Source organism: Ahaetulla prasina, chromosome 1 (genome assembly GCF_028640845.1).
Source record: "Ahaetulla prasina isolate Xishuangbanna chromosome 1, ASM2864084v1, whole genome shotgun sequence".
Taxonomy (NCBI): Eukaryota; Metazoa; Chordata; class Lepidosauria; order Squamata; family Colubridae; genus Ahaetulla; species Ahaetulla prasina.
Window position 1 is genome coordinate 292,695,240 of NC_080539.1, and position 12,263 is coordinate 292,707,502.

A 12,263-nucleotide genomic window follows, 5' to 3' on the forward strand; every position below is an offset into this window, starting at 1 on the left:
ACCCCCAGGTGGCTCCCATTAGATTAAAAGCTAGGAGGGTCCCGTTCGCCCTGAAACCCAAGATTGACAGGGAACTAGATAAATTGGTAAGCCAGGGAATACTAGTCCCTGTCGACCATGCAAAATGGGAGACACCAATAGTGACCCCAGTCAAACCGGACGGATCAGTCCGTATTTGCGCTGACTATAAGGCAACGCTTAACAAAGCATTGCAAAAGAGTGCTTACCCCATTCCCGTAGTGCAACATTTGTTGCACTCGTTAGGACAGGGACAGGTTTTTGCCAAACTCGATCTGGCTCAAGCCTACCACCAATTACCGGTTGACGACAAAACGGCCGAAGTGCAGATAATTATCACACATAGGGGCGCTTTTAAATGCACTCGACTTCAGTTCGGAGTTAGTGTAGCCCCTGGGTTATTCCAAAACCTCATGGAACGGCTCCTACAGGGTCTACCGGGAGTAGTTCCATATTTCGACGATGTACTGGTATCAGCAGAAAACTTGGAAGAATTAGGGGTCAAATTGCGGAAGGTTTTGGGCATTTTCAGGTCTGCGGGGCTTAAGGTTAAACTCAACAAATGCCAGATAGGAGTTGAATCTGTAGAATTTTTGGGTTACCGGATAGATAAGGAAGGCATCCACCCAACTGAGAGCAAAGTGCGAGCCATTAGAAAGGCTCCAACCCCAAAAAACAAAACGGAATTACAAGCATTTTTGGGGCTTGTAAACTTCTATGCGGTATTTTTAAAAAATAAGGCAACGGTAGCCGAACCGCTACATAAATTGCTAGCGAAAAAATCTGTTTGGACTTGGGGCAGGGTTGAGGCTAAGGCATTTGAAGGCGTTAAGAATCTCTTGTCCAGCGATAGCCTTCTAATTCAGTACAATGGGACATTGCCACTAGTACTAGTTTGTGATGCATCACCCTACGGGGTAGGGGCTGTCCTCAGCCACAGGTTACCGAATGGTTCAGAAGCCCCTATCGCATATTTTTCCCGCACGATGTCTGCAGTGGAAAGGAACTATAGCCAACTAGACCGGGAAGCCCTGGCTATAGTTTCTGGGGTTAAAAAATTCCACGAGTACCTGTTTGGGCGGCAATTTGAAATAGTCACAGACCACAGACCTTTATTGGGACTCTTGGCGGGGAACCGTCCAACACCGGTTGCGTTATCACCCAGGCTGACCCATTGGACTATTTTCCTGGCAGCATATTCGTACAAACTGTCTCACCGACCGGGCAAGGATTTGGGACATGCGGACGCTTTAAGTAGATGCCCGTTGCCAGAGACTATTGAAGTCCCGACCCCAGGGACGCCTGTCTTGTTAATTGACTCTTTGGATTCTGGCCCAGTCACATCTACGGAAGTGACTAGGGCATCTTACAAAGACATTGTCGTAAGAACTGTGATCGGTTGGGTGCAGAGGGGATGGCCCACTGCACCGGGGGATCGTTTCAAAGAATTTACAAAAAAGTGTTTGGAACTGTCGGTACAAGGGGGTTGTCTGTTATGGGGGGATAGAGTGGTTATTCTGGAGAAATTACGAGGGCATGTGTTGGAACTATTGGATGTGGGCCACCCGGGGATTGTAAGGATGAAAAGCCTAGCGAGAAGTTACGTGTGGTGGCCACAAATGGATAAAGACATTAGCGACCGGGTAGGGAAATGCCAAGCATGTCAAGAATCAAGGCCACTACCCCCAACAGCCCCCATAAGGGATTGGGAGAAACCCCAGGGTCCTTGGTCCAGGATCCATATAGATTTTGCCGGGCCGTTCCATGGGCAGACCTTCTTAATTGTGGTAGATGCCTACTCGAAGTGGTTAGAAATTTTACTCATGAAAACCACAACAGCGGAAGCTGTAATCACAGTATTGAGACATCTATTTGTGACACACAGGTTGCCCGACACTCTAGTGTCCGATAATGGCCCACAATTCATGGCCACCCAGTTTGAGGGGTACTTGGCAGAAGAGGGCATCCGACATGTCCTCTCGGTGCCTTTCCACCCGGCGATGAACGGACTTGCAGAACGTTTCGTATGCAGTGCCAAGGAAGCGCTATCTAGAATTAGCCCAGGAGATTGGCAATCCAAAATTGATACCTTCCTGGCAGTCCAACATAGAACTCCCTGTGTGACCACCGGCCGCAGCCCATCGGAGTTATTAATGGGTAGAAGACTCCGGTGCCCCCTAGATCGGTTAAACCCAACATACTCCCCTGATGGGTACCAAAGCACAAAGGGAAGAACCAGAACAATGACAACAGGTGACCCGGTATGGGCACATAACTATAATGAGGGCCCAGCGTGGCTAAAGGGAACAATTGTAGGAGTGACAGGCCCAAAGTCATACATAGTGGACATGGGGGATGGCCAAGTGTGGAGACGCCACATAGATCAATTACGAAAAAGAATACAAAACAATCCAGAAACCAAACAGCCAGACCCTGACTACCCAATATTTGAACCAACAGCTAACTCAACCCCGAGGCGATCGGAGGACTTAGCTGAGTCTGAAGAAGTCCAGCGACGCCAACTGGCTCCTCCAGAGGACAGCAGGGACGACTCTGACAATAATCCAGGGCCAGAGGGCCCAGAGGAGGAACTGGGAGGAACAAACAGTCCCTCCAACCAGCTCGATTCACTCCCAGGGAATGAATTGCGCAGGTCAGAAAGAGTTAGGAGACGCCCTGTCTACCTGCGTGACTACGTGGAAAGATAACACGCAAATGTTATGCAAAAAACTATGTAAATATGGTACAATGTGTTCTGGGAGGGGAGGAGTGTAATGTATTTGAACTTTAGGAGGGAAGTTTGGGCGGGAAAATGCACGTTGCTGATTGGCTGATAACTCAGCCAAAATACTATTTAAAGAGGGGTTTTTTTGCCTGTTGGCTTTTGCTGGGATCACAATAAACCAAAGAGCTGTTGTCACTTACATCGTCTCCTGCCTCTTCATTGCCCGAACTTAACACTTTCTCTCTTTGATTTAGATAAATGGGAGAACAAAAAGGTTGACAGTACTTCATGTGGCAGAGAACACTAGTTAGATTGTTGTAGAATTTCCATAACTTGGAAAGTATGCTATTTCTATTGTTATTGCTACCACAATTATAAACAATGCATGCTTTGAGTAAGAGAACCATGAACCATTCCCCAATCTGATACCTGGGGAATTTTGAGAACTGAAGTCCAGAGATCTTAAAATTACTAAGATTGAAAAACACTGGAATATGCTGTTTTCCTCCAGCAGAGGGAAAAAAATGGAAACAACCTAAGAAGCTTAATCCAAGAAGATCACTTGACAGGCTAAATTGTTTTTGCTCTCTTCTTCCCACTTTTTAGTTTAGTTTTTAGTAAGGAGTTGTTGTTTTTAATCTCAGCATGTGATGGCGCTGACAAACTTTGCCTGGGCTATAAAAGGAACAAACATCTGTTCCTATAAGTTTGATTAAAAAAATGAATTTCAAGCACGTTAGAACTTTCTCTTTGTACATCGGTGGTATCATTTTAGTAAAAAAAGAACCGTACTGAATGCAGAAATCTATCTATCTATCTATCTATCTATCTATCTATCTATCTATCTATCTATCTATCTATCTATCTATCTATCTATCTATCTATCTATCTATCATCATTCTGCCTTACAGTCTGACTCTTAACTCGTGGTTCATCCCCATAATACTCCAAGTGGGTTGTCACTCACACAGACCACATTCTCACACCCACACTTTCTCATCATCACTGCTTCTTGCCTCATCTGACTCTTTCAAACACTTCCAAAAGCCCTGCTTTTCATCCAGCTTATCCTTCTTTTTCCTTTAGAGGGCAGGAGCTTTGTTCTCTTGTTTGAGTACAGGAAAAGAGCCAGAATTCATCTTTAATCACTGAAACTGGACACCATTTTATCAGTGGCTTGGAATGGGAAATTCGAGCTTGGGATAAGAGAGCCGAATGGCTTTAGCTTATTTTCATTTCATGTTTAATTTCCTGCAGGCTTAGTTCAGCCTTTCCACTCCTTCCACTAGCCTCCCAAGGTTTTATGGGAAAAAGGGGATCAAGACATATTACTTTTTTTGCTTGACGTTTATTTTGCCCTCCTCCTCTTTCTTCTTCAGCAAGGATTTTGCTTCAGCAAAGTATGACATTTCACCTTGCTTTCAAAAGCCTTCCACGGGGCTAGAAAATATTTTCATTAATGAAAGAGGACTCTGGGATGAACAAAGATTTCTCGGGTCTCTACACCAGGAGTCCCAAAATTCCTAGTCTGTGGACCAACACCCAGACCAAAGTGGTCTGGGGAACTAGTGAAAGCCCCATTCATGAGATGTAGGCAGTACATGAAACCATGCCCTCTCTGGTCCACAAAAAAAGCTCTCTCTACAGAACCAGTCCCTGGTAGCCAAAAAGTAGGGGGTAGGGGTGAAATCCAGCAGGTTCTGACAGGTTATGGAGAACCGATAGCAGAAATTTTGAGTAGTTCAGAGAACCGGCAAATATCACCTCTGGCTGGCCCCAGAATAGGGTGGGAATGGAGATTTTGCAGTATCCTTCCCCTACCACGTCCACCAAGCCACGCACACAGAACTGGTAGTAAAAAAAATTTGGATTTCACCACTGGTTGGGGGCCACTGCTCTACACCAGGGGTAGTCAACCTTTTTATACCTACTGCCCACTTTTGTATCTCTGTTAGTAGTAAAATTTTCCAACCACCCACCAGTTCCACAGTAATGCGCCGTATATCGTAGTCTGTGCATGCCTCTCACGCATCGTGGATTGGGTTTGGGGGAGGGCGCGGGCTACCAGCTCTGCTAGTCTGTTGCAGCTGGGTGGTGGTGGTGGAAATGCGCGAGCTGTTCTGGGACAAGGCTCTTTTGTTTGCGGTCGCACTATAGCGCCATTTAGGTTCACTTACGTAACGTGAAATAAACTTATGCGTGGGCGATACAAATAGTATATTTTCAGAAATTTTAATTGTCACGGGGAATTTTATGAAAACCTAATGAAAATGTTTTTAAATAATGCTATGAATTTTTTTAAAAAAGTCAATTAAATTAAAAAAAAGGAAAGTGCTTCAGTATCAGACAAAACCCCTACTGCCCACCATGAAAGCTGGAACACCCACTAGTGGGCGGTAGGGGCCAGGTTGACTACCACTGTTCTACACAATGGAAGGAAGCAAGAGAGAAAGAAATGGCTTAGAAACAGGACTAATTGTTAAAAAGCACTTCTATGCAGCTGTCTATCCAGATGTTGGCTAAGGTAGCTGACGTCTTCACTACCACCCAGTTAGACTACTGCAGCCTGCTGCTCAGTGCTGCTTCAGAAACAGCAGTTGGTACAAAAGCAGCAACCCATTTATTGAGTGAGAGCCACCACAGCCATGTAAGTTCTTTGCTACAGGCTTCCCTCATTGGCTTTCACTAGATTTCCAGATACGATTGAAAATACTGACGTTAACTTGTAAAGTTTGGTTTGGTTAGGTATTTCCAACATGTCTAATAAATTCTCCTGGGAAAGGTTAGTATTGGTTTCCCAGTTCTTATATTGTGTGAAGACCTAAAGCCTGCAAAAGGAGTTTTTGGGAGAGGCTTTTATTTATGAAGTTGCTTCCAGCTTGAATTTAGGCTGATATCCAGCCTGATGACGTTTTGGTAATTTCTGGTAAATGATAGAATGATTGGTTTAGCATTTTTATCGTTTTTGCAACAATTTATTATTGCATTTTATCTATCTATCTATCTATCTATCTATCTATCTATCTATCTATCTATCTATCTATCCATCTATCTATCTATCTTATGCGTTGCTATATTGTTATACAGGTAGTCCTTGTCTTATAACCAGATGCTGAGAATTGACAGTCGAATATCTATAAGTAGCCCTTGATAAACAACAGTAACCAGGACAGGGACCTCTGTCGCTAAACAATTTAGTCATAAAGTGTGATGTCACATGACCGCATCTACTTATGATGGCAGCTCCATTGCTATTGTTAGGCCAGAGGTAACGTGATTGTCCATTTGTGTCCTCCTGCTGGCTTCCCCATTGACTTTGCTTTACAGAAGATTGAAAATGGTAATCATGTGACTGCAAGATGCTGTGGCCATTTTAACTGCAAGTCGGTTGCCAAGTGTCTGAATCACGATCATGTGACAGCAGGGCTGCTGCGATGACTATTAATTGGCATTTAATTTTGTTGTATGAGGTGCAATGACAATAGAGTAAACTAAGTCTCCTCATTCAGCACCATTGTAGCTTTGAATGAAAACTGAACAAACGGTTGTTAGCCAAGGACTATCTGTACTTGCAAAGCATCTGCTACAGCACTGAACTTCTCTGAAGAATTGTTAATAATGCGTTTACCAAGAGTTGTATATAATATCTACCATTGTTGAATGCTAGAGGTACAACACAGAAACCTGACTTCCTGAATTAAGCATTCAATCTGTAGTCGGAGCAAGACGGGTGGCAAACAAATTTAATAAATAAATAATAAATTAAAAATAATAAATAAATAAATAAATCAGTAATTAATTAATAGGGATTTTTTAAAAGCTGAAAAAAATTGCTTGGTGTTATATATACATTTTGGTTCTTATCAAATTCATATGCAGGTATAGAATAGCTTTCACTGCTCCTTTGCACCAAAAATGTAAGGTTTCCATTTCAAAAGACTCCTTAAAGGTTTTCAACACAATGGACCAACTATTTCATTGCCTCACTTTCAGAGGTGGGTTTCAGCAGATTCTGACCAGTTCTGGAGAATCGGTAGCGGAAATGTTGAGTAGTTTGGAGAACCGGTAGTAAAAATTCTAACTGGCTCCACCCCCATCTATTCTCTGCCTCCCAAGTCCCAGCTGATTGGGAGGAAATGGGGATTTTGTGGTAACCTTCCCCTGGAATGGGGAGGGAATGGAGATTTTACAGTATCCTTCCCCTGGAGTGGGGTGGGACATCAAGCCAGGCCCACCAAGCCATGTCACACCCACCAAGCCACACCCACAGAACTGGTAGTAAAAAAATTTGAAACCCACCACTGCTCACTTTGGTGCTTGTGAAGCCATTTTGGCAGGTGTCTAAACTAAATACAGAAGTTGTTATTCTACAATGTGCATTGTAGAAGACTGTGCATTTATCCTAATCTAAAGATATTGTATTGTAGACATGGCTGCATTCTGGGCTTGCCAATTTCCATTCTCCCATGACGAACAGTTTCTGCCCTTACCTGTACTCGGGCTTCCGTGAGATCTGTCCTCATGGCTAACTGCTCTCTGGCATAGACATCTGGATAATGGGTCTTCTGAAAGACCTTTTCCAGCTCTTCCAACTGGTAGCTGGTGAAGGTGGTGCGGTTACGTCTCTTCTTGCCCTTGTTGCTCTCCGAATCAGTCTTGTCCATTGGGCTGGGAAGATCATTACTTGCCCTCTCTTGGGACGTCTTCGCACTGGTCTCTTTCACGCTGAGGTAACTACTATCCATTCCAGCAGAATCAGATCCTGGCTGTAGTTCAGTCTCTCCCAGGGAACTTTCTTTAGCTATGTAGGAAATGGGGTAGGGAAAAGGGAAGGACAGAGAGAGAGAGAGAAAAAAAAACACCCATAAATCTATGGATAAACAAATTACTGAGTTCGATGCATGTTCTTGAAGAAAGAAGATACAAGGAAAAGAGATGGGTTTAAGGAGATGTGCCAGAAGGATGAAATATTAAGAAATAAGAAATGTAAAACCATTTGGCTTACAGTAAAAGTAAAAGATGAAGGATACAGCTTGAGGCCTATAAAATAAATTGAATCCTTTAATTTAACTTTAAGTTTAGTTACTTAAAGAAGATTAACTTTAGGTCCACTCTGGCAAAGATTTGTTGTGCTAATTCTGCTGCAATTTCCTATGCTGAAGTAGGCGACTTCAAAATGTATAAACATGACAAAGATCCATATAATTTGTAGGCTATTAGGATATTTCCATTTTTTTCAATAGCAAGCACATTGGACAGTAGGATAATTGTTGCTACTTCACCCCACCTTCTTCAATCTAGTATCCTCTATATGTGGGGAAACTGCAATTCTCACAATTCCTGCATGACTTTGGGTGATGCTGGCTGAGAATTCTAGGAATTCTCCTAAATCCTAAGATTCCTGGTGAATGTCAGACTTGGGATGGCTGCTCCACACATGACTTTAAGGGGGAGGAATTTCCAAAACTCTCTAGAAAGAAAAGGACATAAGGTAAAGGTAAAGGTTCCCCTCGCACATACGTGCTAGTCATTGCCGACTCTATGGGGCGGTGCTCATCTCCGTTTCAAAGCCAAAGAGCCAGCGCTGTCCGAAGACGTCTCCATGGTCATGTGGCCGGCATGACTCAATGCCAAAGGCATATGGAACGCTGTTACTTTCCCACCAAAGGTGGTCCCTATTTTTTCTGCTTGCATTTTTACGTGCTTTAACTTCAACCTAGCATTTAACTGCTAGGTTGGCAGAAGCTGGGACAAGTAATGGGAGCTCACCCCGTTACACGGCAGCACTAGGGATTCGAACCGCCGAGCTGCCGACCTTTCGATTGACAAGCTCAATGTCCTAGCCCCTGAGCCACCGCGTCCCAAGAAAAGGACATACAGAGAGTCAAATAAGAAGTAGTCTGGGAGCAGCTTTGCTGGCTGGGGAATTCTGGGTGTTGGAGTCCATACATCTTAGTTACCAAGTTTGAAAAACACTGGCATAAATTTTATAAGCAGCAACTCAGTTCATCAGATGCAACTTTATCTGATGTTGCACGAAAGCTAAACTCTTTTAATAAAATTGGTTAATCAGAAAAGGTACTCCAAGACTCATTCTGACTTTGGGTAGTCAAACACTCTCTGACAATGAAAAGAACTTTCTAGTTTTTACTAATGCACTCACTTAAATACATTTTATCTAATTTCCTGTTCAGTTGGGTGAAAATAAATTCTAAATAGGCATATTTACAGTGTATTTTCATTTTAACTTATTGGTCACGTTTAACTTTATTTTCTTAAAGAAGGGGAAGATCTGCGGGAGTGGGGTGGGGGGAGGACAGATGGGAAATCAACGTGCCATACTGAGAGCTTGTCTCCCTGCTTCCTCTAGCTCCTTGGATTGTTAGCCATCAATCATTATGACTTGCTTCTTGCTGCTTTTGCTTTTGTTATCAGTTCCAGAACATATAACATTCAACTTGCAAAGAATCTGTCATCTCATGCTTCTGTTTGACAAACTGTGAACTGTTTCACATTGGTTCAGTAGAGAATGGATCCTGGATATTTGGCAACAAGTGAATTTTTAACTCTTATTCCTCCCTATTAAAATCTGACACACAGTATATGCCAATGAAGGGCTTTGTGAAAGAATAATAATAATGTGGTCTTTTTCTACATGACTGAGCTTCTATCTGGTAACACATTGGCTTCCCAATATATTATTCTTGGAAGCAGAATTACACACGTTGTGCAATTTCTGATGCAGTGCAGTGATAAAATAAGAATAGGAAACGAATGAATCATTTAATTTGCAGTTTCAGGACAAACCGTCACCTGCATTTTTAAGTCTGCATGTTTCTCCATTTTCTGATGCAATTGGTCAACCAAGAACTTATCTATTACTGAAAATTTTAAAAATTAAGTACAAAAATGTTGATTAAATGGCACACAAAAAGATATTTGTTAGGAAAAATGTACAGATGATAAAATAAATATTATTATTATTATTATTATTATTATTATTATTATTATTATTATTATTATTATTATTATTATTATTATTATTATTATTATTATTATTAAAATGGCAAGGCGATCCCAAATAAAAGGAAACAAGCTTAAGGGTGAGGAAATAAAGATCTGCACAAAATCAAAACTGAAAGAGTTTTCCCATCCTTAGTTTAAGTTACCGTATATACTCGAGTATAAGCCGAGTTTTTCAGCACGTTTTTTGTGCTGAAAAGCGCCCCCTCGGCTTATACTCGAGTCTACATCTCGATGTACTTCGGGAACCCCGCACAGGAGACGCCAGAGGCGGCGAGATCGTCCGGCGGGATTTGTCCAAGGCTGAGCAGTTCGCCGCGCGGACCTGAGCCAAGCCGGTCCCAGTCAGCGAGCGGTGAAAGCGACATGCCGGCGCCGCTCCGCTTTCACCGTTCGGCTGGACTGGGACCGGCTTGGCTCGGGTCCGCAGTAACTCCGCCAGGCTGTGCCGCGAAGAAACCATTTAAAAGCCCCGCCAGGCTTTCTTCTCCTCCGTGCTTCAGAAGTTGGGCTTTTAAATGGTTTCTTGGCGGCACAGCCTGGCGGGAGTTACTGCGGACCCGAGCCAAGCGGTCCCAGTCCAGCCGAGCGGTGAAAGCGGAGCGCGCCGCATGTCGCCACCGCTCGCTGGACTGGGACCAGCTTGGCTCGGGTCCGCAGTAACTCCGCCAGGCTGTGCCGCGAAGAAACCATTTAAAAGCCCCGCCAGGGCTTTTCTTTCTTCTCCTCCGTGCTTCAGAAGTTGGGCTTTTAAATGGTTTCTTCGCGGCACAGCCTGGCGGAGTTACTGCGGACCCGAGCCAAGCGGTCCCAGTCAGCCGAACGGTGAAAGCGAGCGCGCCGCATGTCGCTTTCACCGCTCGGCTGGACTGGGACCGCTTGGCTCGGGTCCGCAGTAACTCCGCCAGGCTGTGCGCGAAGAAACCATTTAAAAGCCCCGCCAGGGCTTTCTTCTCCTCCGTGCTTCAGAAGTTGGGCTTTTAAATGGTTTCTTCGGCACAGCCTGGCGGGAGTTACTGCGGACCCGAGCCAAGCGGTCCCAGTCCAGCCGAACGGTGAAAGCGGAGCGCGCCGGCATGTCGCTTTCACCGTTCGGCTGGACTGGGACCGGCTTGGCTCGGGTCCCCGCGGCGGGGCGGGGGAGCCGACTTTGGCCCTTTAGCAAGGAGGAAGGTGGGAGGGAAGCGGAGCTGCCGGCTGTGGCGCTCCGCTCGGAGCCGCCGCCGCCGCCTGAAAGAGGGAGGAGGTGACCTTCACGCGCGGAGAGGGTGAGGGATGGGGGGGTTGAGGGGCGTGCAAGAGGAGCGAGCGTGGAGGAAGAGGAGGAGGCGACGGCCCCGCCGGGACAGCGCGGCTTCTAAGACCAGCCCACGCTCCGAAGAGGGAAAGGGAGCGAGTTGGTGGGTGGCTGGGACGAGACCCCCACCACAAACACACACACAGCCGGTCGGACGGCGCGGTTCCATTCTCTACTCTCTCTCGCTCTGCGTCAAGGCGCTGGAAGGGGGCGGAGAGCGCGAAACAGCAGCAGGAGCAGCCGGCGCTCGCCTTCGCTTCCTCCTCCTCCTCCTCCTCCTTTCGTGGCGGGCTGCTTCCAAGTCTGGAAATCTGTTTTGGGAAGTGGTGGTGCAGCGCGGCAGTTCAGCCCTGTCGGCTGGGGGAAGGAGGCGGTGGATCGGATTCTCGCGCCACACCGAAGTCGGCTGGAAAGCTTGCTGCTGCTTTTTTGCTTCTCTCCCCCCACCCACTCTTTTCTGCTCTCTTGCAACGTTGCTGCAGCTCCTCGGCTCCTTTTCCCGGCGCCCCAGAAGGCTCGAGCCTCTGCTGCCGATTGAATACTAAAATAAAATAAAAGAGCGGAGAAGAACGGGGCGCCGCTTTTGGTGTCCGCGTCCCTGTCGCCGCCCGGCAGGACGCGTTTAAAAAAAAGGGGCGGGGGAGTTGAAAAGAGGCTGCCTCTTCGGGTTACCTCAACATCCATTCCAGAGCCGCTAAAAGAGCGGCTGCTTGGCCCGCCCTGGTTGGGGAACGGGCACAAAAAAAGGGTCCCTGGTGACCCAGATTTCATCCTAGCCCCATTGACTGGCCCCTTTGACTCGATAGGATTTAGCTGACGGGATTGTTAAACAGCGCTCGCACCTTTCTTCTGGGGAGAGAAGTCACTCTAATAAATATTGGGAGGTGTTTTCAAGGAAACATAGGGTCCACCTTCTGCCCACAAGAAATGTAGGGAAATGCCACCATTCCCAGCCTTCTGAGCACATCAGCTTATCCTGGCAGAGGATGAGGAAAGTCGCATTTCAAAGCCTTTGGAAATCACCAGCTTGGAAAAAGCTAAATTATGTAGGGCTATTCAGCTACAACTTCGTGTTTAGGTTTTGTCTTTTGAAGCGAGATAATGATAGCTAGCTAGCTAGCTAATTAGATAGATAGATAGATAGATAGATAGATAGATAGATAGATAGATAGATAGATAGATAGATAGATAGATAGATTA

General features: G+C 45.4%; 1 protein-coding gene across 2 annotated transcripts in view; it reads right to left on the reverse strand.

Annotated features, from left to right (window-relative positions):
* Positions 1-12,263, reverse strand: part of ALX4 (ALX homeobox 4) — an 89,994-nt gene that overhangs the window by 24,926 nt on the left and 52,805 nt on the right. For both annotated transcript variants that reach the window (XM_058161709.1, XM_058161708.1), the window contains one exon: positions 7,234-7,544. In XM_058161709.1, coding sequence (XP_058017692.1) covers positions 7,234-7,544 — 311 coding nt within the window. The remainder of the gene's footprint in view (positions 1-7,233; positions 7,545-12,263) is intronic.